The 23,964-nt window shown below is 36.0% G+C and overlaps 1 protein-coding gene across 2 annotated transcripts in view; it reads right to left on the reverse strand.

The window, feature by feature from the left end:
* FMN2 (formin 2) overlaps window positions 1–23,964 on the reverse strand; it is a 185,651-nt gene that overhangs the window by 140,220 nt on the left and 21,467 nt on the right. For both annotated transcript variants that reach the window (XM_027684504.1, XM_027684496.1), the window contains exons 2-3: window positions 21,098–23,082; window positions 4,438–4,604 (exon numbers count right to left, since the gene is read on the reverse strand). In XM_027684504.1, the coding sequence (XP_027540305.1) occupies window positions 4,438–4,604; window positions 21,098–23,024 (2,094 nt within the window). In that variant the 5' untranslated portion in view covers window positions 23,025–23,082. The remainder of the gene's footprint in view (window positions 1–4,437; window positions 4,605–21,097; window positions 23,083–23,964) is intronic.

Consider the following 23,964-nt stretch of genomic DNA (forward strand, 5'->3'; position numbering starts at 1 on the left):
TGTAGGGATGTGGTTTAGTGGCTAACACAGTGGTGCTGGGTTAATGATTGGACTTGATGATCTTAGAGGTCTTCACCAACCTTAACAATTCTATGATTCTATGATTTGGGACTGAAAGATTTTTTCACAAAGCATTAATTTCTTACATATCATTCAGTCAAAGGATTTCTTTTTTTTTTAATTTGAATCTTAAAAACCCTGTTGAACAACTCCCAACTGCTAAAAGGGAAAAAAGATAAAAGGCAAGCAGGCAATAGCTATTTAAAAGGCAAGAATTTTTTTCACAGAACATGCTCTGTGTAGGCTTTTGCTAATCTGTCTTTCTGTAAGTTGCCCATTTAATTACTTGACCTTTTTTTTTTTTTAATTTAAAACCTCCATTTTTCTTTTATGAAATACTAGCAGAAGAATGAAAGACTAAAGATAGCCTTATGAGTAAGAATTCATGACACACATGAGACAATAATTAGCAACCTCTCCATGAAACAGGAAACTAGCAATCAGGGCAATCTACTTCTAGACAGGGAACCTGCCACTGAACACTTAGTCTTTAAGATACTCTTTGCATTTTAAGAGTAGGTAGGAAGGGCTATAGCAAAAGCTTTCACTGCTTCTCAACAGCAAACATCTTAAAAACCCCAATCCTGTCTTATTTCTGTTACTTTTAAAGCTTTGTTCAACTTTTATATTTCAGACTAATCTTTTACTTTGAGCATCTGCCACCATCTGTTCAAAACAAATAATCGATAAAATGGGCCAAGATTGAACATGCAAGTTTTCTCATAAGTTCTTAAAACAGTTCTAAAGTTTTTGTCCTTTGGACTATAACCTGAAATTTGACAAAAAGGCCAGAGATACTTCATGAACATGCCATCTCAAATCATCATTAAAATCTATCAAAAACCTGAATCATTTATAAGCCTGTGGAAACTGGTCACTATCCTTGGCATAAATTTGATGACAGTTGCTAGTTCTCTGAAGATTTGCACTTTTGTTTGGCATTTGTTGATCATTCATGTTTGCCATATACTGAAAAAGTAGTAAGCATCATACCCACAAAGCACAGATACACCAGAAACACAAGTGCTAAGAGTTTAATTTAAACTGGCTTCCAGGAGCCATTGTAATACTACCCTGAGAAACTAAGAGCTGTAAAAGTTGTCTTTACTTTTAATACACTGCTTCATTTGAGTCAGACAGTGGGGATCCTAAAAGAAATTTAAAAGAGAGCACGTACCATTATTTAATGCCCCACACTGAAGCCTAGAATATCTTGGGAGAAATAAAAAAAACAAACAGATCTCTTGTACATTACTGAGAAAAGAGGCACAAGATTTGGGTACACATTTCTAAGACATGGAGAAGTAGAGGTGACCACCAGACATGAATAATAAAGAAGATGAGAATATAATCAGAATGTGCAATTACAAACATTTCAAGACAGCAGAGAGTTCAGCATTAGCCATGTTAAAATAAATTCATTGGAGGACATCCAGAAAAGAAGATCAAAGTGAGAGAATAGGTCTTCTAAATAATCTGTTTATATTCATCTCAAGCCATGAGCAATAGATTGTAGAGTGAACAAAACTTACTGAATTGTTTTCATAAACTGTAACTTAACCTCTTAAAAAAACAAAGTCTGTGGGACCACACTTATGCAAGAGTGGAATCATGGACTTTATTCAACATAAAAAAATGATAAGCTAAAGCTCAGAAATGCAGGGGATCAGTCACAAAAGGAGAAAAGAAAGGATTAAAGGAAGGACTTCAGTTGAAAAAGGGTTGGCAATTCTGAAAAAAAAATAAAGGAATGACCTAAGAGACTTTTCAAGCACCAGATTAAGATGCAAATCAAAACAGCCAAATAAGTAACATTAAGGCACAGGCAAGCACCATACCTGGATGGAGAAGGGAGGAAGAACAACAAGGTGGCAGACAAACCTGTCTGGGAACAGGACAGGGTTACAGGAGCTTTGTTGATGGTAGTTTTAGCTAAGTGAAATATCAGCCAAACGGGAGGCAATCCAAGGTTGAACTGGGGACACATCTGAAGAATTCAGAGATGAAGGAAGAATATAGGACTGGCTGTGCTCCCAATTTAGGAGGAATGTCAAAAAAGATGTATTTCTTAATTCTAGATGGGTGAAATGTAGGTGTTAATTAAGGCTAGTCTGATTCCTCTGTCTTTGAAATAAATGGTTAGATCAACACTAAAATCTTGCTCTAATGAATTAAACAAAAAAAGAAACAAAACCCAAAAACCTAAAAAAGAAAAAGAATCCCAATGTACAGACATGGAAAGAGATGCAGAAAGGGGCACAACTTACAGATACTACATGTCCTTTTTTAAAGTAATATAAAGCATCACCTTTTTTTATATACTAATTATTAATTATTTCATTTCCTTACATAAAAATTAGCACTTATTTCCTGTAAAATATTTTATTTACTCTAAGAAGCAAAATCAACTAGGAGAAGCATAATTTGGAAGTTCTCAGCCATTAGAGTTCATACTGCTAGTTCTAACCATTTTCATTTAGTAGAACATGTAATGAATAAACAGATAGGTGCACTGTGGTCACCAAGGCTGAAGCAGAAACATATTCCAAAATTCAATAGCAGCAGCTCTCACCTTCCCACCATCTGGAATTCAGTTACTGAGGTAGTAGTATTCAAGACAGATGTATGCTCCTTTGAAGTAGGATGTATTACTTAGTTACATACACAGGGCTTTACACCTCTTCTGACATTGTGTTACAGGAGTGTGATCTATTTAGGGGATTTATGCCAAAAAGCAGTTGCGGAGGCTGTGACATTTGTGGCTTAATGATAGGCCAAGTCAAATTAAGATCACTGCTGGGCCAGCAACATCTTAAATTGCTGATTTTGATACACGGTTCACATGGCACTAGGCTACTACTATGTCCATCCTGCTGGATATATTAAATGAAAGATAACAGGCAGATTAACAGACATGGTATACCAGATAATAGACTGGTATACCATGCTCAGACAAAGCATGGTATACCAGTTGACAAAAGAGCCTTTTCTGCTCCTTCACAAACTTTGAATTTGATAAAAAATCTGTTTATTAGTGAGGAGAAATTTTTTTAAGAATACTGTATTCAATACTCTAGAGTTGATTATCTGAATATATGTAAAAGCGGAAGAACTGAAAACATTACCAAACTCTTTTAAACAACCTGAAAAATAAGAAAATTGCCTTTTCCAGTAACTTTCTTGACTATATTTAACCACAAGCATTTTCAAATGCTCTGTGATTTTAAGTTGTCTGAGTAACCTCACTTTTATAGTTACACTGTATTTTTCAATTAGTTTCAAAACCCAGTTAAAAAAGTTTTAAATGTTGCTTCCTAAAAAAACACCAAAAAACATAAACATATAACATAATCTTTTTAGATGGACCATGAAATGACTTTGTAGATAGGCTAGGTTGTCTAGGAAAATTTGTATAAGAATTCATTGGAAAAAAAATATTCTACCTCTTTTCCCTTCACCAGTTGTGTTAAACTATTCTTCAGGAAAGATTAGAAAGATTTAAAGATTTAAGGAGACTCGTGTTCTCTCATATCTATGCCAATCATTTCCAATCATTTTTTGACTATTCCTAACCAAGCTTCAGCTTAATGTGTAGAATAGGGATGATCTTAACTATACCAGTAACTTATTAACTTATAAGTTAATATTTGTACTCTATTTTGAAGCTAATTACTGAAGAGAATATCCCTGATTATCTTCAGTCACACAGACCAGTACAAAATGTCATGGGTTGTAAAGTATCAAGAAACAGCAAGACATCCTTATGTTGATTTAATTATCCAAGAGGAAGGGAAAGTATGTTAGGTTATGTCTACACCACAGGTTTGTAATAGTATGCAAACACCACTAGTAACAGCATCCTGGCCAGACAGTCCAAAGGCACAGATAAAACTGTAGCTGGAATTCCAGCAAATTTCCACTGATCTCTGCACTATTTTGTATCAAAAGTATTTTCAGGGGGAGAGGAGGAAATTATCTCACATAGACATCCTCTTTGGGTTCTGTAAAATTTTGTGAAATGCTGTGTTCTGTTCTTCCTTTAATTTAGATTTTTGGTGAAGCAGCTATCGGATTGAAATCTTGGTAGTCCTATAGAGTGCCTCAAAGAAGACAACTTAATGAAAAAAAGCAGATGAAGAACATTATAGCAGAATAAGACACGAGTTAAAAAGTTAAGAAATCAAGTTGTGGGAGAACCTTCTTATGCTTACTTGTATACAAAAGTGCACATACCTGAGCTCAGAAAAATAGCTGGCCACTCTCCTAAGTGAAATGTTCATTAAAAGGACTAACAGAATTCTCTCAAGAGGGATAAACCATTAGTAAATCATGTCTTGCTTGGCAATACAGACAAAAGATAACTTTTTCACTACTTACATCAAATGTGGGTGTGCTTTGCTGGGCACTCTGATTACATGGCTCCCTGAAGCAGTCAGTGAATGGAAGCAAAAGACCCAGTGCAATAATGCGAGAGCATAGTTTTTCTGCTTCTTCTTGTGGTGCATTTTCTTGCTGGCTGAAGAGCTTTTCCAGCAGAGTTCGTCCTGTCAAGGTGATGACACAGATCAGTAAGAATTTGCAGCTATCTACAGGACACAAATATTTAGGCATTACAACGTATACTGAAAATCTCAACTATTATAAGTAAAAATATTAAATAAAAAAAAAGAATTCTTGAGAATAGTCTCTGATACTAAGTCTTTAATATAAAAAATTTCTACATAGTAACTGTAATTGATTTGGAACCTGACTAATTAGGATATTCAAGAAAATATACGTTGTGTTGGCTGCACGGTGGAGTAGGAAAAAAAAAAACACAAGATGTTATTGTAGCATCAATTTCCTATTTGTTTATATTATACAATTGTCCTGAAGGGAAAAGTGAGATATTACCAAGAGATGAAGCAATTCTTCTGAGGGCATCAACAAAGTTATTGTAGAATAAAGTCTCCCAAATCCTGGAACAAGCCTTTTCTTTCTTGAATCATAAAATTATCAGTCTTGGAGAAATTGTGCTCTGTTTCTTTGGAGAAACTCTCAATAAAAGAATAATAACAAAAAAAAGCCTAATAACTATTCTGCACAAAACTGTATTTATACAGTTCTAGAGGAGCAGAGTGCTCTAAAATAAAATGCAGTGTCACAAGTAGCAATTCAGAGAAGTAAAACGTTTAGAGAGTAAGATACTTATTCCTCTTATAGGGCCAGATTTCATGATCAAAGTGTTTTCTTTGTCATCTAACCAGAACATGAAAGAGAACGTATGTTATAAAGAATATTACTGGAGAAAATGTTAGTGGTTTGAAAGATCATTATGCTTCATGCAGTTAGCCAAAAACAGACTACAAAAATTAGTTACATACACAGGTTTCAGTAAAATCTACATTGTTAGAATATTAAATTGCTTGATTAAGCTCTAAAATATCAAAAGATAGCAAAGTACATTTACAGGATATTGATAGATTACGTAGATCTACTAGAAGAGAAAAAAGAGATGGAGTAATAAAGTTAATTTTATATTTGAGTATGAACTAGATGTGAATACAATTTGTACCTCAATAAGTTTCTATGGTCTGTTTTTTTCCACCCATCCACTCAAAGCCAAAGGTATCTTCCAGAAAAAAATATACTAAAACACTTTCTTAATGCAATATACTAATGATAATTCTACTGCTTTTTACAGTAGATTTCTGATTGAATATTGATTTTATTCAAAATTGAAAATTTCCCAGGCTTTCTGAACATACTAAAAAGATTTTTTCTTTTAAACATCTGGATGTAATTTTAAAAGGATATTGTGACATTTAGCCCAAAGTTTCTGTATTATTTTAACTTCATGTGGCAATACAGCCTAAAATAAACAATACATCGAAATGTTGGAAGTTATTTCTAAGATTTTCCTCTCCACATCTAATTATCTGATTATTAATCCAAGTTTCCTAGTCCTTTATTAGACATAATACAGTACATTCAAGGGCATAAGCTAGGAGATAATAAATTTTTTTACATTTGTCAATTAGTTTGCCCCTGTTCCATGGTTACACCACCTAAAAGGTGATGCTAACATATCTGCTTATTCAACATACTCCTCTATTAGAGTTCAGTTATTAAATCTTCAAAGTCATTTATTAATTGAAGATGGTCTTCCTTACTGAGTGATATGCACTGTAATTTTAAACAATTTACCCACAGTTGTAACGTACAGAAAGGCAACGGTATGAAACCATGGAAGCAAAGAACAAATAGGGAGTTATCTGCCAACAGATGTTTTAGTGATTTTAGTCATTTTTTGTTTGGGGTTGCAGTTGCCAAAGCTTATTAGTGCTGTAAAAGATGAATAAAAAACCCTAGCTACTGCCTCTCTTACTGCAATAAATGGATTCTCCTAGCTGTAACTGCTGAGGTTAGGCTATATAAGTAATTTTAGAAAAAAATAAGAGTATAAGACTGGCATCACACTAGCACTAGGGGACCAATACGTAGCACTTCTGCTAGTATTTCTGGAGCAAGGGACATCATATTACCATAGTATCACCTTCTATCTCTGAATAAAGTTCAATGACATGGAAGATGGTCTAGATAAAAGAGAGGCCACAAGTGCAGATGAATGGGGAAGTCAATGCTTTACACTTATCTAAAATACACAGAAGAAAAAATAATAATAAAAAAGTACACCAAATGAAGATCACTTTGCACACACACAAAATAGGATTATGCAAGAAAACTACACATTTCTTCATGCTATATTAAATATTCAAATGTTATCCATGACTTCTGAATGTCAGACTTGTTAGATTTCTTTTTTTAAAGTTTTTTTTCTGGTCTGGATGTTTCAACATTTAAATAATCTTGCCACGTTTAGAGAGTCTTCTGCACATTCAGAACCAGAATAGCCTCTCCCTTTTGCTTTAACCTAATTAGCACAAACAATATCCATAAATTACAAAACAGGAAATGAAGCTCTTTTTTTCCTTAATCCTGCCATTCATTCACTATTTTTTATAGCATTTAACAGTTGTGCTCAAGTTCAAATACCTTGTTCAGAATCCTAGTTGCTATTCGGTTGTGGTTTAATTTGTATACCAGTCATTAACTATTGTCTAAAAACACTTTAGCATTCAGGCAATATAAAATAAGTATATATGTAAAAAAAGTCATTAGTGTACTTAAGTAGTGCAGAGTACAGTAAGATAAATTATGTCATTTTGTCCATCTGAACCTGAAGTAGTCTTGGAATAAATAAGATAGTAAAAATTATTTAATTATGTTAGCTGGTACTTTTTAACCTAAAAGAATTGATCATTTGATTGAAACTGACTTTAGTACTATTAAGCTGTTCTTTGCATCAACTATTTGTTGAGTCAAAAAAATAAAGGTTCTCAACACGAAGGTAGTAATGTTCATATAAAGCTGTGCTCTAATGCAGCTTATGCGTTCCTTGTAATTGCTATAGAAATCTGAGGACAGACACAGAAATTTAAATTACAGAAATGCATTTTGTGTCTTCAGTTAAGACCTTTTACCAAATGAAAGATGAAAAAAGTTCAATTTTAGAAGCATAGAGAAATAGTTTCACTGTGAGAAGCTGTGAAAAAAAATCTCGGTATCAACAGTAAATGGATTATATGTTCAAACCATTTAGTGGTCAATATATACAGAACATACTGTTAAGCCACTGAAGTTTTGTACATAACTAGCTAGGGCTTATAATCAAATTGAATGGTCAATTGAAGTGTAGGAACTACCCATCCCCCATCTAAGATAAAGAACAGCCAAAGTTATGAAAAGGACAGTACGTGTTTTTCTTAAACAGGAATGAGGAGGTAAATCCTATCAGAAGAAAATGTGTTGATACTTGAGAATGTCACTCATTTCCTCAAGCAAACACCATGCTGTGCTGCAGTGCCCGGCAATGGAGTTGCTGTGCCACTGTAGTTCCAGTGAACAACATTTGAAAGCCCCCACTTACCAAGAATTAGTTCCTCCCTTGTTAAGGGCATCTGATATTTCTCTTTCCCCTAATTTCAGGTGAAAAGACAGCTATCATCAAAACAGAAGCATTTCAGTTCCAAAGTCCTCTGTGGTCCAGGGAAGTGGGCGCTCAATCTGCCCCAGCCTCGCTGCCCTCTGACCCCACCTATGCCTGCACTGACATCAAAGTAAGAGACACTTGAGAAGCAGCAGGAATCACATTTATGATTTGATTCAGGGCATGATGAAGGTTATATTTTTTGTTTAGGTTTAGCAAAATATCTCTTTACCACCTTCACAGGCCTTTAACGACTTCTGTTTTGAACCAGAAATGGTTTGCCAATACCCTATCTATTTGCATTACACACGGTTGAAATTAATTCAAACTAAAATTACTTAGTGTCTGTATGTGTGAAATTGACTGTAAAATGTTAATCTCTGCATCTATATGCTAAACAGCAAACCCAAAATCATGGCCATATTTAATGGATTGGCTAGATTTCAGTCAACTAGAAGATTTTGAGCTACAACTTTACATCTTTAGTTTATAAATAAATGCAGCAGCAACAGCATTTGGCCTCAGAAACCACTAACCACCTCATATTCATAACTTACAGGAGGTAATTCCTTCAATAGGTGAAGATGTTTGAAAATAACCTGGAATAATTAAATGATTAATAAATTCATAATTATTAAATGATCACTGATTTCTGCTATAGGGTTAAATGGAGTGGTTAGGAGTTTCTCTTGGTGCCTTTACTTGCCATGAAAACAGTAAAGACTAAAAGCACATATCTCTCAATCTCTGTTTTTGCTAGAAGTTAAATTTCTATTTTTTATGTTTTAAACAACCTTTCTTCCCAGAAATCACAGATCATGAAGTTACTGAACCCTATTCTTACCCTTCCCCTAATTAGTTTGGTGAGGGATGGGAGGCATATTAAGTTTTGAATTAGACAAGAACTGCAGCTAGGTTTTTCTGATAGAATTATAGAATGTTGAAAGCATGTCCAGTACTGTCTACAGAGAAATGCAAGTAAATCCTAAATCAATGAATTCACCTTATAGATCTTTTCCTCTATGATTTGCATACAAGACAAACCTTTTGAAGAGCTACAAGGTGAGCAAGAAAATCCTTAAGAAGTAGCAATATCATGAAAACATTGTTAGCTTTGAATTTGCTTAATTATTGAGAGGAGGGAAAGACATGAATGGAAGCGAGAATCAGAAGAAAACTACAGTAAGTCACAGTCATACAAAAACCACACATGCATGCACTGAGGCACTGCACTACAGCAGAGCTTGCAATAATGTTTCCCTGGGGATCTTGCTGTTATAACCTCACATTTGTCTTTAATGATGTGTCTTCTATCCTCCTTATGCTGGATTCATAAAAGCTTGGGAGCAGAGCTGTCAGTGAGCATCAGCTGAGACTAATGATCAAAATGAGCTATACTCCAAAAGCTCCCCCTTCTGCTGGTCTTGGTGATTCTCTCTCCTACCAACTAGAACTCTACACCAGACTTTCACCATTAGCACAGCAGCTGCATCAGCACATCTTAACACTGGAGACAGACCTTTCCATTTTAATTCTTCCTAATGCAGAGTGAACAGCTTCACTGGACACCCTATTTATTCACCTCAAGGATTAATTCAACTTGTGAATGTACTGCTTACATCTTCGAAAGCTTAAATCCTCTTGCTTCTCTTCATTTTCCCCAGTTCACCTTTTTTTTTGGTCTGTTTTAGTGAGATCAGAAATGCTCACACAGCAAAGGGATTTCATAAGCTTTGAAGTCAAAGGTACCTTAGGCCTTGCTCTATTTTTGGGAGACAGTGTAGACGAAAAGGAAAAGGAAGAAGAGATGGAAAAAATGGTGAATTTCCATTTATAATGTTTTCTATTAATAGTACAAAATGTAAAAGGACAATTGCAGTCTTCTTACAGTTTTTCATTTAGAAAGGATTCTAATTATGAACATACATTCATAAACAAACAAACAGAAAAGAGAAAATGGAGGGTAAAAAAAGCTGCATTCAAAAGTTTGGAAAAGCTGTACTTCAAACATCTGCTGCCCCATACTAGTCTAAATTATTCCTTCCTTCCAAATTTTGTATGTCTCTTTTTCTATATAAACTGCCAGCAAGGTGGCAGCTAATTCAGGCCTCAATCATCTGGCAAAACACCTGAACGTAGCAGCACCAAACATCCCCCAGAATGCCAGAAGAGGACGAACATGTCCAGGAGACAGAAATACTTCAAAGATTTCCGTAATTTTATCTGAGATAGTAATTGCAATTAAATGTAATTTATTAAATACTTTTCAGCACAAATTTTACTCATTCATCATATTTGCTCAAACTACACAGGAAAAGCAGCTTACTGAATAATTTCCTAGGGGCAAATCAGTCATACTGCATTGTCACCTTTTTACTGTCCAGTGTACTTAACCAGGCCTCAAATATATCAAGCACACTAATATTTCACATATAAAATTAATACCTCCATGATCAAAAGTATTAAATTCTTCAACGTTTTCCTTTCATTTCACAATCCTTTCAAATTTCCAGTTTTTCATCTGACTTGTACCACTCAGCCTAGATATAATGTGCAACACTTGACTGCTGAGAAAGAAGAGGTTTTCAAAGATGCACACAGAATCTGGGGAATGAAACAGAACTGGAAATTGGTATTCTAGCCACCTCTTCTTCCCTTCAAATAACAAGCCCAAGTCTTGCACAAATGCATATTAAATATACATTCACAGTAAAAAAGTAGCAATTTCATTTAGTTTCTTTTTTGCCTGAAGACCGACCTGGGAGATTATGCCCAACAGGCCAGGATTAGGAACTTCATTTATTGTTCTTTTTCACTGCAGTTTCTAATCCTCTTCTGATTTAGATCAGGAAACTGTTCTAGATCTCTCATCCTCTGAAGTTGTTTTAGCTGCTTTGTTTTGTTGTTGTTTTTGGGGGAGGGGGTTGTTTAGTTTTTAAAGGGAATGATTTTTTATTGACAGATACTTTCCTATAACCATGTGACACTTTTCTCACAGCCTGGTTACATAAAACATGGAAAACCCACTAAGCAACAGGCCTACACACACAACATGGTTTCATAACAAAAAGAAAAAAAAATCCCTCCACTTTAAATAAACACAAAATAAAGCATGTCTGAAGTCCAATTTCCAGGCAACATAAACCTTAAAAATAAAACTTATCAAGGTCTAGGGTTATGGTATGAATTGCTATAGTCATGTCTAACATATTTCCTATTGTTGCTATTATCAGTGTAATAGCAGATCTCTGCCTTCACTGGTTGTACGCAAACATATGTTTCTAAGGGAAAAAAACTCCAGAGGTTATATATTGATTTCTTTATATATTTATATTGCATATTATCATATTATACATAATATAATATATTCATTTATTCTTTTTTCATATTTGTATCTTATATTTTAGTATTGAGGACATTAGTAAAGTTAGGGATGTGTGGAATTGCCCAAGAACCTTGTCCTTTCTTCTCTAATTTCCTGGCTCTGTTCACATAGATGGTATGAACCAAACCCACACATCATCTTAAACTAAGAAGTAAAAGCAGAAAGCCTGTGTAAATAAGAGAATTAAGAAAAAGACATATATCAACACTATTGCCTGCTACAGTTTTCTATGCTTGCCTACACACAGTTCCATTAATTTCAAAGTCAGAAACGTCTATTTATTAAATACTAGTGAATAATGTATTGATTGAATACATTCATAGACTCTTCAAACAACTAGAATAAAATACCAATTATTAATTTCACATCTGTCAGTCCTGTACTTGATTATCACAGTAAACACTATGCTTTAGTTTAGCCAAGCTGTCTCGATTTCTTGGCATGTCAATCTCCCTCCTTTCACACTGTCCCATCTCTTGCAGTACACTTGCTTAGTGTTAAAAATTTTCCACTAGCTATAAGTTAGAACCACAATATATTAACCCCTGTGCAAATCAAGCAAGTAATTTTCCCCCTTATTTTAGACCCACGATTATGACTAATAATTTAAAAAGGTCCTGGGTTATGCATGAGAGCTTTAATAAACATATCAGTGAGATTTCAAATCATTCAGCTAAACAAGCAACCCATTATGCAGCTAAAGAAAGAGCATCACATAATGCTAACAGCTTCAAGTGTTTGAGACATCCCAAAGAGATCCAGGGAACACATGTGCATGCTCCCTTTCAGAAGCAAGGGCATAAAGCTGCCACTGGAAGTGAATTCTGCCATTGCCCCCAGGGCCACCACAGTGCCCGCAGGGCAAAAGCAGCACCTCATACAAATAGCTCTGAAATTCTTCCAGAAATGCCCTGATGGAAAAAGTGGCAGTCTGGCAAAATTTGAAAATCAGATTCTCCAAAAATGAAGATGACAAAGACAGATCACAAATTTCATGAAGTAAAAAGCTACCTCCGAAAGAATGTCACAAACAGTTTTCAAAAAAACCCCATCTCATTCTTTATCCATAGTGTTCCTTGATTGAACCAAGCATCTGTATTTTAAAACAGCTTGTTTCACTTGTGCTGGCTGTGAGACATGACACCACCACCAATTTCGGCATATACCCCCATGGTCTGTTATAAGATTACTGAAATATACACCGTATTTGCACAAATCATGCTGGAAAGAGTGGAAGTAGTCAAGTCAAAATCTACTTAATGCAGACATTCATCCTCAAGAATGAAATTCTAATGTCAGCTCAGTTCCTAATTTTGAAATTTTTGTCAGAATACAGAAAGACAAAAGTGTAAAAAAATTTTACTTGGTAATGAAATTGTTGAGTCCTGCAAGTGCTATGGTTGGGACAAAGGTCAGGACCCAGGTTGCCTCTTGTCTTAATTATGTAATAAACTTCAACAGCCCGACCAAGCCCATCTACCACAAAGCTAGAAGCAGGTCAATATGAAGCTATTCCTCTGGTGGCAGCAAAGTAACATGACAGAGTCCATTATCAAAACCTCCAGGAATTTTCTTCTTTGAGTAAGTGATTTGCAGTGTTACCATTTTGTATGGAAGTGCAGATGAATGCCTTTATACTACTTTTATGTTGTCTAGAAAGCAGCTGTACATAGAAAGTTAACAATGTAGTCTTATTGACCTTCACTAAAGCCATGCTGCATTTTGTTCTATTTTTCTTTACACTTTTGTTATATACCCAATGGTTAATTTTATCTTATAATTTTCTCCTTCAAAATTTGTTCCAAAACCTTGCTTGCTGCTGCAGTCGAAAGTGTGATGAAAATTGGCTTGATCATTTGTGATAACAATGTTTTACTTTTTCTAAAAAGCAGGTATTATAGCTTTGCCATAATCAGAGCTTCAAAATATGTTAAAATATATTTGATGGCTTGTGACAGTGCTTTCAGAATTCTTGTAGATTAGCAAGTCTGTGAAGCAGTCTGTCTCCTAACTTGAACATAAGCTCCTTGAAATTTTGCTTTCATAGTGACTAAGATTTTACACCTTTCCCCCACACTGAATTTTCTGATATATGGCATATGTATAACAGGATAAGCTGAGACAGAATATTAAATTATTCCTTTATACCTACCTAATTTAGTGACATATACATATATTTGACATATATACTGAAAAGTAAGAATACATCTTTCAGAAGCTTTCATATATTAGCTTTCAGAAGATGAAGGTTTTAAAATAGATTTTTAAATACCAAACAATTCCTCAACTATGATATAGCAGTACAAAATATATTTCTAAAGATATAAACAAGATGTACCCTCCCACAACACTATGACACATCTCCTTTCACCTTGATTTCTCTTCAGGTTCTAATGCAGTGCCATTGCAGATTACAGAGGTACATTTCTAAAGCATCCTTTATTATGGCGGTTTATGATGAAAGAAAATCTATACGTGTCTGTCTACTAAATTTTTTAGCCACCATATGCATCTGTGGCAAATTTTTATATTGTGTTTTCCAGGTACTTAGGTTCCTCTCAGCAAGTATTTAATTCTGCCCATCTTTGCCCTTTTAGTTTCTGTGGTGATTTGTGATGTGAATGCAGCATTCTGTGCCAGGTTCTCACAGACTGCTGGAAAGCCACAATTTTTTGTGTCTAGCTTTTTAAAGTAAAAAGTCCCTCTGATGTCTTTTTGGGCATGTATTATCAACAGCATCTTTTGTCAGTCCAAACTGGTACACACTGTTTTTTACAACCCAATTTTGTAAAACTTCAACATTTCATTCCACATTTAATGCAGTTTGGCCTATCTGTACCTTAGAAGTAAATCCAAGTATGTGCTCAAGCAGCCACAAGTCACAAGACGCAACTGAACCAGGAATTCTCTAAAGTGGGGCACAAATAACACATTTCTTTCAACTTACTCATTAGCTCCCAGGCATGCCTTAGCTTTCTTTCTCATCCAGGACCTATGGACCCAAGGCCTGGTAATCTCCTCTAACTTTAATAACTGTTGACTTTTTAATATTTTTCGTGATGTTCAAAAGCTTTTGTTTGTATCCATAAGCAAAAACCAGTACAATGAAGGAAGAGGAAAGCATAAAATTAGAACTACATTCTATTAAAAAGAAAAATAGACACGCACACCTATATAGTTCAGATATGTTCTTCTAGGCTTCATTCTGAATAAAACCTTGCTGTAACTAGACCTTCATTCTTTCACTGATGCACTCGAATATTTCCCTCAACAATTTCTCAGCATTCTTTTTTGTCTTGACTCTTTGCAGGACAAAATAGTGATTGGATACACACTCTCTTTTATGAAGACAGTGTTTTGATTTGGGGTTTATAAATTTTTTTTTTAAATGAAAACCAACATTTCTTCCATAACTTTTAAGAGATGTTAATGTAGTAAATTATAGCGCTTCTGCAGTATAGACTTCTTTAGTACAGTGATTTTTTTCCTTATCAGTGCAAGGAAGCGAAAAATCTTTGGTAAGTACTATCTATTACACATCTTCAAGGGACATCTGAACCAGATCTTGCCATCAAATAAACTCTAGACTGAAAGGTGTCTCCTGTAATTAGTTTCACAGTAAAGTTATCTGTGGTTTCTCCTGATTCAAATTCACACCAGCTTCAGAGCTCTGGAATTCCTGATAAATTTCATATAGACCTGGAGACCAGAAAATTCATACCTATACTGACAAATAAGAATGTCTCAATAAAACTAATTTGTGACTAGGCTTTCCTAGCACTGTTTAGCTGTAAACAACTGTTTAGCTGTCAAGACATCAAAAAGATTAAATTCAAGATTTGTGCATTTGTTCTGTATTCATATATTTCCATTTAATATTATGTCTATTAGGATTTATTTTTACAACTCTGATATTTACACACACAATCTTATTATCACTGCTTCTTACTGTTGCAAAACTGTTAATTGACTTACTGGTTCTATAGTCTGTGCATCTACAGGTGAAAGAAGTCACATTCTGTATTTGTCTGAGAATAAAGCAAGGTTTTGCATGAGAAAATGTTGCTCACTTCCTGATGAGAAAGCCTAGCTATTTCCACCAACGTGAATTCTGGACAGCAGCAATATGGAAATAAAAAGAGGAACAGTCATTTTGTACTCAAGTTAACACAGACCATCCATTGTCTCTAACTTTCTTTACACGAATTGCAATGTAGGAACACAGGAAGCTGCTGTTATTTAGAGGATATAATAGTGACATGGCTCCTGAACCCATTTTGTTGCCTTCTCTAAAGCATTTAATGAAATGCAACTGGACTTCTATTATCATATGAAGAGGCAGAAATGAGGTGACACAATGTCCTTACATCCTTCCAGCACCTTCCTTTCACTGCTTCTTACTGCTTCTGCCTTGTTTTCCTTGTATCAATTCAACTCATCCCTCAAAAAGATCAACCGCATGCATGAAAGTAAGCTTCAGGAAACTTGCAATCCACCTAGCTGCTACAGAATGATGTTTTTAAATGTACCTAAAAATAACCAAAGCCGCAGTCACAGAAACACCTACACATACATGGTTCATCACTGCTATTCTTTATGTAAGCTCAAATTTTAGCAGGAGTAGTTCAGAAGAAATACCCCTGACTATATCCTGAACTTGATTAAAATACAGAACAAACAAAATATCTTGGGTAATTAGTATTTTTGCATTTTCTATCACCATGATTCACATTAGAACCTGATCCCTCATATACAGTCAGTCTAAAATATCCTAGAGATGCTTTTAAATTCCAAGTTTGTTTTTCTTTAGACACCACAGCACGGAGGAAAAAAAGCCCTGGAAAGGAAAAAAAATCCAAGAAATAGATGGGTTTTTCCTGCAAATAAGAATCCTAAACACAGGTTTTTTTTTTAAAAAAATGGACCAACCACACCCCAAGCTATTAAAAAATTTATGCATATTTAAAATAATTATAGAGTACAATTAGATCAAAGAATTATAATCAAACTTAAATTCCACATAACTATTCCCACTGGAATAATCCACTTCTCATTTCACAGAAATGAAGTCACTGAAACACACAATATCCTTTAATGACGAGTTCTAGCCAGATCCCTTGTGTGATGAATATTATACTGGTACTGTGTCTCAGATCCAAGCAGAACTGCAGAGACCTCCAGCTATAAATTTTCCCTTTTCTTTTCCCCCTTTGCATCCCAAAAGAGACCAGAAGGCAGCCAAGATGACACGTTTCTACTCCAGACACGAGTCACACTGCCAGTCAGACCTCAGAATGAGGTTGCTGCTCAGAAACTGGTTGCCCAAGAGATAGAGACACCCAAACCCATGACCAAAACCTGCTAATCCCAATGAAGTTCTAGATAAAGATCAAAGCATTAATCATGCGACCCATCAAAACAAGCCTGTGGCAGCACTGAATTCCAGTGAAATTACTCATGTTGCTCCAAATCCCATGTTGTGGTGTTATGGCAACATTAAAGCAATTTATCAGCACTCAGCAGTCTTTCAATAGCACATTGCAGCCCATTTTCAAACACATTTTACTGTAGTTGAAGTGCAGTATTGCAGTCCTTCCCCCAACTCCCAGTTTTGTGCCTACTAGGCAAAAAGAGGAGGATCTTTCCCTTCAGATGCTTACTAGCAACACTAGTGTTTTTGCATACCACATTTATATTAGGAAGAAATTCTTGACAGAGAGGGTAAATTCTTTACAGAGAGGATAATCAGGCATTGGAATGGGCTGCCCAGGGAAGTGGTGGATTCTCCGTCCCTGGAGGTTTTCAAAATGAAACTGAATGTGGCACTTAGTACCATGGTCTAAGCAACCATGGTGGTAGTGGATCAAGGGTTGGACTTGATGATCTCGGAGGTCCTTTCCAACCCAGCTGACTCTATGATTATATGTAGGGTTGCTGTTGGGCAGCTCCCTTAGTTAGGAGGCTGCATGCCCCATCTGATAAAAGAATCATTTGCATTACTGTTGACAAACACCATCAGTGAAACAGCAAACCATAAGTAACCTTTAATAACAGTTGCATGATAAAGAGTCTACTCAGGATGCCAACTAACACAAATCCATATTGTGTGCAATATCACATGAATTAGAAAGAAAAAAATCTTTGAAAAAGTATCTAAAAAGATCTACTTTATGTCTAAGAAACAAACTTTCATCTGACTTTTTCAAGTTTTCACATACTAATCTGTACTAAGACCTTTGTATGTGCCTGCAGACATGGCACTGGAACTGCAAGTGGGTGCAGATGACATTAGTACAGTAAAGAAGTGAGATGAAGTGGCCTTTGTGAGAAGTAGGCAGACCCTCTGTGGAAATCAGAAAGCAGGCTTGAGTATACAAGCACAGAACTGACTTAAAGTTTTGTTTAGTGATAACCAGGACTTTTTGTTTGTCTCCTGTTTACAGCTAGAAAAGAACAAATACAGACCTCTGAAGAGAAATTTAAAGATAAATGATCTGTTTGGAAGAGCTTCATGTAGCAAGTCCATTACGGCCAGCCAACAGAGACTAGAATGGGCATGGGACTGTCTAGGTCCAGTTTAATTGCTGTTCTGGGGCAACTGATGGAACTCTTTCATTCAATTTAAGTAACAGACATCCACTAGCTCCTCTGCAATCACTGTACCTCAAATTAATGCTAGAATAAACTCCTCTTTATTAAAATCAATCTATTAGCCCTTCCATGTTAATGTTTGGAAACATCAATTTCATTTTCCCAGCATTACTTTCTTAATGTTAGTGCAAATCATTCATTGCTACACACCAAAGTGACAGAATCAATCCTACTCACTCATGTTGAACACTTGTCCTCCTGGGACCACAATATAAAAGCCATGGCTTCACTGTGCATCGGGTAATCTAGAACTTATAATTACTGTCACTGCAAATTCAAATAGAGCTGTCCTCATCAAAAAAGAAACAGATCCAATGCCTGAATTACAAAATGCACATGAATTTGCCTACAACATATTCCTAAGCAATGCATCAAATTTGAAATAGTTACTTGTCTTCATACATAAAGCGAAATTAAAATATGAAAAGTCTCTACTATTCCAGTCCTTGGCTTCCATCTACATTTTACATTAAAGCAGTCTGAAAGAGTTCATATGGATCACTATGAAAACCAAATGGCACTCAGCCAAACCACAACATAGTGCAAAAGTAGGCCAGTCATCTGCATAGAACCTGCTGTCATTGAAATCGATGACTAAAGTGTTATGGAATATTTTACTTGATTCTTTAGAAATGCAGAACAACACTGCAGTCACTGCACAGCAAAATGGGATTTAATGCTGTAGGCAAGAAGCTGCTTGGGTTTGGCTCTTTTTTTTCTTTTTTTTTTTTTTAAAGCTAGAAATATCCTACTATAAAGAACGGTATTTCTAAACCCGTGATGTTAATCTCCAAATCAATGCATCTCATGCATGCAATTAAAAAACAACATTTTTCACAAGTAGTATCAAAATACAAGGAAATTATTTCTGCAATTGTTGCTGTGCAGAATGGTTTATTTAAGAGGCTTTTCTCTCTTACAGCAATGACAGACAGTTTATGGGAATATTAATGTCAAGATTAATTTCCCTTTTGTTGTTATTTTATATACTTGATAATTTTTAGCTTATAAATATATTTTTTTAAAATAAGAGTGGTCAAAAAGAGATAAAGTTGTATCGTATCATTTCCAGTTCCCTCATTATGAATTTTCTGCATGAATTGAAAGGTATAATTGTCCTTTGCTTGTAAAGGCAGCTGGTATGTACATGCAAATGAGGGTCACTGTAATTTCCATAAGAGATAGAACTACTGTTGCATTGGACATTGATCTCTTCACAATAACAGCCTAAAGTTTTGGTGGGAAAAAAAAAACAACAACAAAACAAAAAAAACAACACAAACCCAAAAATTATTTTAAAGTAAATCAAAACCTTATGAGGAAATGTGAAAAAGTCTGCTTCCCAGAAAACAAGTATTCTAAAGGAAATACCATGTTCTTGAAGTTTGCCACATAAAACTTATTTCCATTATAACACCACCATAAAGAAGTCTAATTACTGATAATGCAGTTAAAGTTTTGCTCTCTGAGTTGTTTATAAGCTGTCAAATGTCAACAGCTAAAAAAAAAGTAGTGTGATTTTTATATGCTATAAATTTGAAAGTAGTGAACACCTTAACTGAGAAAGTTTAAGTAGGATGTCTGAAATTAAATCTAAGAAAACAGGTAAAAGGGATTTAAAACATATATAAAAAAAGATTCAGCTCATATCACTGGGACCTGGTCTCCTTCAGAGGGGACTGGCTCTTTTTGTGTTAAAAAAATTGAATTCAAATATTCTAGACTGAAATTGGGGATTTCTGTCCAAAACTACTGAAGAATGAAAGATGTGATTTGATTTCCTGTGATTTGAATCTGGAAAATAATGTGAATGCTTTATTTAATAAATAATTTTTTTTTGTTTAGTTTTCATAAAAAATATTTTCATTTAAAAAAGTCTCACTTCATTTTTTGCAAATAGCTTGGGTTCAAGTGTAGCTACTGTGCTTATTTGTCCAGAACTGACTTTAAACAAACCCGATTTAATCTTCTAACAGGTGGTCTTAGGGCATGTTCTCTGGATTCTCTTAGTTCTACAGTTTTCTTAAGTGAAAAATAAATGGAATATGTGGCTGAGTTTCTTCTGTATATATAACTCCTATGTGGCAGAGACCTTCCTATTTATGAAGACATTACCTTCATAAAGAAACTTCAGATGGGGTGAAGAGAGAGAGGAAAAAACCCGAGTGCAGGAAAATACAACCATCTACTCACACTATTTCATTTGTAAACTCTCTAGTCCCATTACTTTGTGACAGGATGCAAGCTGCCTAACAGGCAAGGTAAGGAATACTGAATAAGTCACCTTAGGTAGCCTAAGCAGCAGCCTGTCACAGCTACCAAATTGTACTACCTCCAGTTTCCCTTCTCTTCTCCCTTTTATTCTGCCTTTCAATACATGAACGTTTTTTTCTTCTCCTCCTTCCCCTTTCTGAAGGGGAAATTCATTCCTTTCTGCAGTGCTGTCCATCTGTGCTTGCATGGCTTTTTCCATTTTGCACTAAGCAAATCCTCATCACTGCCTCAGTCTAACACCAGGTGCAGCTCTCAAATATTTACAGTACATCAGAACAGTGCCTAGCACAAGAAAAGCCCAAAAAGGATCCTGGTTACAGAAAGATTCACATTTGAAAGATGTATTTACGCAGATAGATGGTCTGCCTACAACAGTGCCGCTCTTAGGATTTTTCAACAAGAATAATTTAAGGCATCTAGCCTTTTCCTACAGGATGTAGACAAAGGAGAAAAGCAGAAAGAAAAACTTCAAAGAGTTATACACTTCCTGTACTGGCAGTACTGCCAGACTGATGAAATGTGACTGTGTTTGTAAGATCAGGCCTTGGATTTTAAAGCTGTCAGCACAAGATAAGGTACATGCAAAGTACCTTTGCATTAAGTAAAGTATTGCATACCTTAGCATAAATTAAAGTATTTTAAAAATATTTTCAGAGGGTCTCTGGAAAAAAAAAAGGCCGTTAATACACATTACTCACCTGAAAAGACATTGGGGAATGTCTCTGTAGAAGCTTGCACCCCTGAGGACTTCCTTGAATGAGTCAAAGGCACTCTTTCTGCTTGAAATTTCTCTCTAAACCCCTTGTGCTCCAAGTAGTCTGCAGAGCCCACCTTCTCTGTTATGTCATATCTGTGATTAGACACCTCTTCTGTCCAGTCTGCGGAACGACTGAGAAATCCTGCCAAACTAGCAGACCTCTGCTTCTTGATTGAGACTTTTTCTTTTTTATGGAAAGACTCCTGCCTCCTTGTAGAAAGTGGGCTCTGGGATGGGGAGGGAGAAGGCGAATGATTGGGAGAACTCAGTTGCCTAGTTGTGGTTTTGATGTAACAGGGATTAATTAGATAGGGCTTAAAACATCGGGAACCAAGCATTGAACTGTCTGCTGTTTCTTCAGAGGACAAAATGCCATTTTTCATTTCCGTGGATAAACCATTACGCACCTCCTCCTGACTGGTTGAGAGAGTGTGTTTCTCTTCCTGAGTCTCAGCAGCATGATCGTGGCCTGCATCTGAAATACCATTCTCTGTTACTGAGCCCTGAAAATCAACAGCCTGAACTTCAGCAATTTTAGACTCAGTGTCTGCTACTGAGGTTGGAAAAGGTTGTGTAGAGCTTTGAGTCTTAGACCTGTTTTCCACTGCAGTTCTATTCAAACCATCTTCTAGTTCACTAGCGACGGCATCCACTCCAGCAACGAGCTGTTCCTCAATCAATAGCTTACGTTCCTGTGTTTCAATTAAGCCGTTACCAGGAGAGCCTGTGCCATTTACTGCTTCTTTTGGTTCACGTTCAGTTGCACAGGAGACAGGAATTTCAGATACCGCTGGAAAAGCTCCCTCAGCGTCTGGGCTTCTCTCTTTGTCAGGGATAGCTACTGAAAAAAAACGTTCAAAATCTAAGGGGGCTGCTTGCGAATTAGCCATGTGTCGGCCCATTGTTTTTGTGACAAGGTCCTCGGTTCCAATGTTAATTGCCCCCTGCTGCTGCTGCTGCAGTCTAATAGCTTGCTGGATATCAGAAAGCAAATCCTCTTGTTCTGCAGCTGAATGGAAACTGTATATATCCGTATCAGAGCCAGAGCTGGTCCTTTGTCCGTCCTGTGTCTCTGCAGCAGCTGGAACAGTTTCATTTCTGATTTCAAAATGTTCAACATCTGTGTCTGAGAGACCCCCTTCATCTGCAGAGATGCTTATATCTGGAGTTTTGGTTATAATTGAATGAGTACTGTCCAGCTCTCCTGGCTGCAAGGCCTGGCTTTCCAAAACATCCTCCCGTGAACTGCTATTTCCATCTTTAGCCTTAGACAGATTTTTTCTGATCCTCAGATTTGAAAACACAGAGGGCCTGGATTCTGACTTACCCTTCTTCTTACCGGATTCACTTCCTTTTGAATGCTTCCCCAGTCCCCTTCTGCCTCCCAATGCCTTCTTTGTGCCATCCGTATCCTTGGGCCCAGAGGCATCTTCTCCTCCTTCCTGCACATCACCAGTATTTTTCTTTAGCTTCCCATCTTGATTCCCCATGATTTTTCGCAGTGCAACACCTTCGGCTATCAAGCCATCCTCCCGGGTTTCATTCCTTCGGCCTGCTGGCGAGATCCCCTCTAGCGATCCAGGTTTGTTTTCAAGCGGTGGTGATGCAAGTGAAGCAAATGCTTGCTGTGCCTCTCTCCCATCTGCTAGAGCTGCCTTTTTGCATAATGTGCTGCTTGCACTGGGCTCCGCTGGGACATGCTCAGTACAGCACTGAGAGCTGCAGACAGCTCCTTCCAATGGCTGCTGCTCTCGGAGCTGCCTGCTCTCTGGGTTTCTGCTGCATTCTTGTTTCGTTAGGAAGGATTCTGTGAAAAGTATTTCCTTTACAAAAGTCACTTCTTTTTCCACGGTTCTTATTGCCTGCATTGCAAGCTCAACTTGTCACCAAATCATTTATAATTTCAGGACTTCAGTGTTTAAGTTCCTGAAGGGAAAAAGGAAAAAAAAAAAAAGATACTTTAATTACTCTGCAACTGCTCTGCAATTGTTTAAATGAATAAACTAACAAACTTGAAAGGGAAATGTTATTATTATTAAGATTATAGTAGTTTAGAAGGTGCTTAAGCATATACTGCCTTGACAGAACACACGGTACCCCCTGGTGTACCCCAAGCATTTGTATGCTTGCTTTTTAAAGGCCACCAAAACACAATACATAATTTTATTAGAAGAGTCATTCTCCTTTTAAAGTATATAAAAGAGAGATAATAAACAGAAAGTTCTTTCCACAGTTTTAAAGAGTTGCATTATGGTAATTACACTATAAAAAGCCTCCTACAATTTGTATTCTGAGAAGGTAGATATACTATTATTCCCGGGAGAATCAACTCATCAATATTAAAACACATCACCATTGTTTTCTCCCATAAGAACATCTGGCATGAAACAAGATAAAACAAACAAGAAAAATAGTAGTATTAAATACTCCTAAGGAAAAAGATACAGTAAAGTAGTCCTCTATTTCACCCTATATGTTTAATAATTGATTTAGATATGGACACTTGCTAACTACTTTGGAAGTTTGTGAACAGTTTTAATCAATTGCTGCTTCAACTTCATTTTTGGTTTAGATGTACAAGTATCATTATTATTCATACATTTCCTGAACTTTCAGACAGGTATTCCCTTCCACTTTTAAAATTCAGAATTAAAGAAACTGGAATAGAAAGAAAAGGGCATAAGAATGCCAAATTGCTAAGTTGGATCAGTTAAGCAGTTCAATACCTTGGTTCAACACCAACCAAGAAGTAGTTAGATAGATTTTCTATTTATGATTTACCATCTCTAAACCGCCCAACCTATTAGC

Source organism: Neopelma chrysocephalum, unplaced genomic scaffold (genome assembly GCF_003984885.1).
Source record: "Neopelma chrysocephalum unplaced genomic scaffold, ASM398488v2 Primary Assembly neopelma1_23, whole genome shotgun sequence".
Taxonomy (NCBI): Eukaryota; Metazoa; Chordata; class Aves; order Passeriformes; family Pipridae; genus Neopelma; species Neopelma chrysocephalum.